The sequence below is a fragment of the Arachis hypogaea genome, chromosome 5 (genome assembly GCF_003086295.3).
Source record: "Arachis hypogaea cultivar Tifrunner chromosome 5, arahy.Tifrunner.gnm2.J5K5, whole genome shotgun sequence".
In the NCBI taxonomy this organism is placed as follows: Eukaryota; Viridiplantae; Streptophyta; class Magnoliopsida; order Fabales; family Fabaceae; genus Arachis; species Arachis hypogaea.
In genome coordinates, this window is record NC_092040.1 from 2,945,387 (window position 1) to 2,946,855 (window position 1,469).

A 1,469-nucleotide genomic window follows, 5' to 3' on the forward strand; every position below is an offset into this window, starting at 1 on the left:
CATGTTGAACTAATTAACAAGTGATAAAGAGAGAGTACATTTTATAATAATTTGTCTACATTAGATAACTGACTGACCCGCTAAATTATGTCCGCTCTTACTCATAGAAATTTGATATTTTTAATGTTCAAACAAACATTAAAATAAAAGAGTAGAAAATATCAAACTGTTTTTGTGGCTATCCAAAAGATCATATAATCATATACTATTATTCTCATTAAATGGCCAAATTCAAGTTGCAACTTACATACAAATTAAATATTACGAACTCACATCAAAACAAAGATCCAGAAATATCAATTTTTTTTTCAAAAAAAATATCTTTCTCATTATAAAGAAAATGAGAAAAGAATCTAACCTTACGTGTGCTTGGTAACAATTGGATCACACTGGATAAGAAATATGTGTTCACGAATCCTCACCATCCTCACTTATACAATGATCTCCTTATACCCTATTTCATTTATTAAACCTCATCTTCATTTGTAACAAAAAAATTTTATAAACACTACTTAAATATCTCAACAAGTACCAAGAAAGAAGAATAAAAGAAACAGAAGAAAGATGACAACAATTTTTACTATGACCCTCTCAAGTCCTACTAGAGTAATTGCCAAGGGAGTACAGACGCCTCTAAAGACTCAAACAATCAAGTTTTCACCCATATTCAAGCTCAACAAGAGGTGGCCTGGTTTAATTGGGTCGGGCCGATCATCTTCGATCCAACCTGTTCGTGCAGCCCCGGATAAAATATCAGAAAAGGTAGAGAAGAGCATAAAGGATGCCGAGGAGAGCTGCACCGATAACCCGACCAGCAATGAGTGTGCAGTTGCTTGGGATGAGGTAGAGGAGCTGAGCGCGGCGGCGAGTCATGCGAGAGACAAAAAGAAAGATTCGGACCCGCTTGAGAATTACTGCAAGGATAATCTAGAAACTGATGAGTGCCGCACCTATGATAATTGATGAGGAGGGCGCTTTCATTTCAGAGTCTGTTAGGTTCAAAGATATAAATAAAGAATGATATCAATCTTTTTATGTAATTGTTTTTAAATTTCTGTTACATGCATGAGTTGAACAGATACCATGTACTCTTAATTAATTGTTTGTATTGAAGCATGATAAACGAGATTATTCCATATAGCATATAACCTAGCTAAGTTGTTCTTATCATTTGTCATTTGTGGGGTTTACTAATTGATGTACTCTTAATTAAATCATAACATTTTCATTCATTAAAAAATTTCAAATTATTAACGGTTTTAATGTATTAAATTATTTTTTTAAAAAAAGTTATCTTTATTTTTGTGAAAAAAAATTAAGTTTTGATTGAGGTGCACTCTACTATATAGATTGGAGTGGTATAGAGAGAATATAAATTTCTTTTATAGTTATTTTTTATTATCTTATTGTTATTCAAAATGTGGATTTTACCTTTATCAATTTCTCTTTCATCATATTAAAGGAAACAT

General features: G+C 31.7%; 1 protein-coding gene across 1 annotated transcript; it reads left to right on the forward strand.

Moving 5' to 3' along the window:
* The first annotated feature begins 582 nt into the window (after positions 1–582).
* LOC112800188 (calvin cycle protein CP12-2, chloroplastic-like) lies at positions 583–963 on the forward strand. Its single transcript, XM_025842325.3, has one exon. It carries the CDS (start codon positions 583–585, stop codon positions 961–963), a length of 381 nt encoding a protein of 126 aa, XP_025698110.2.
* The last annotated feature ends 506 nt before the right edge of the window (positions 964–1,469 follow it).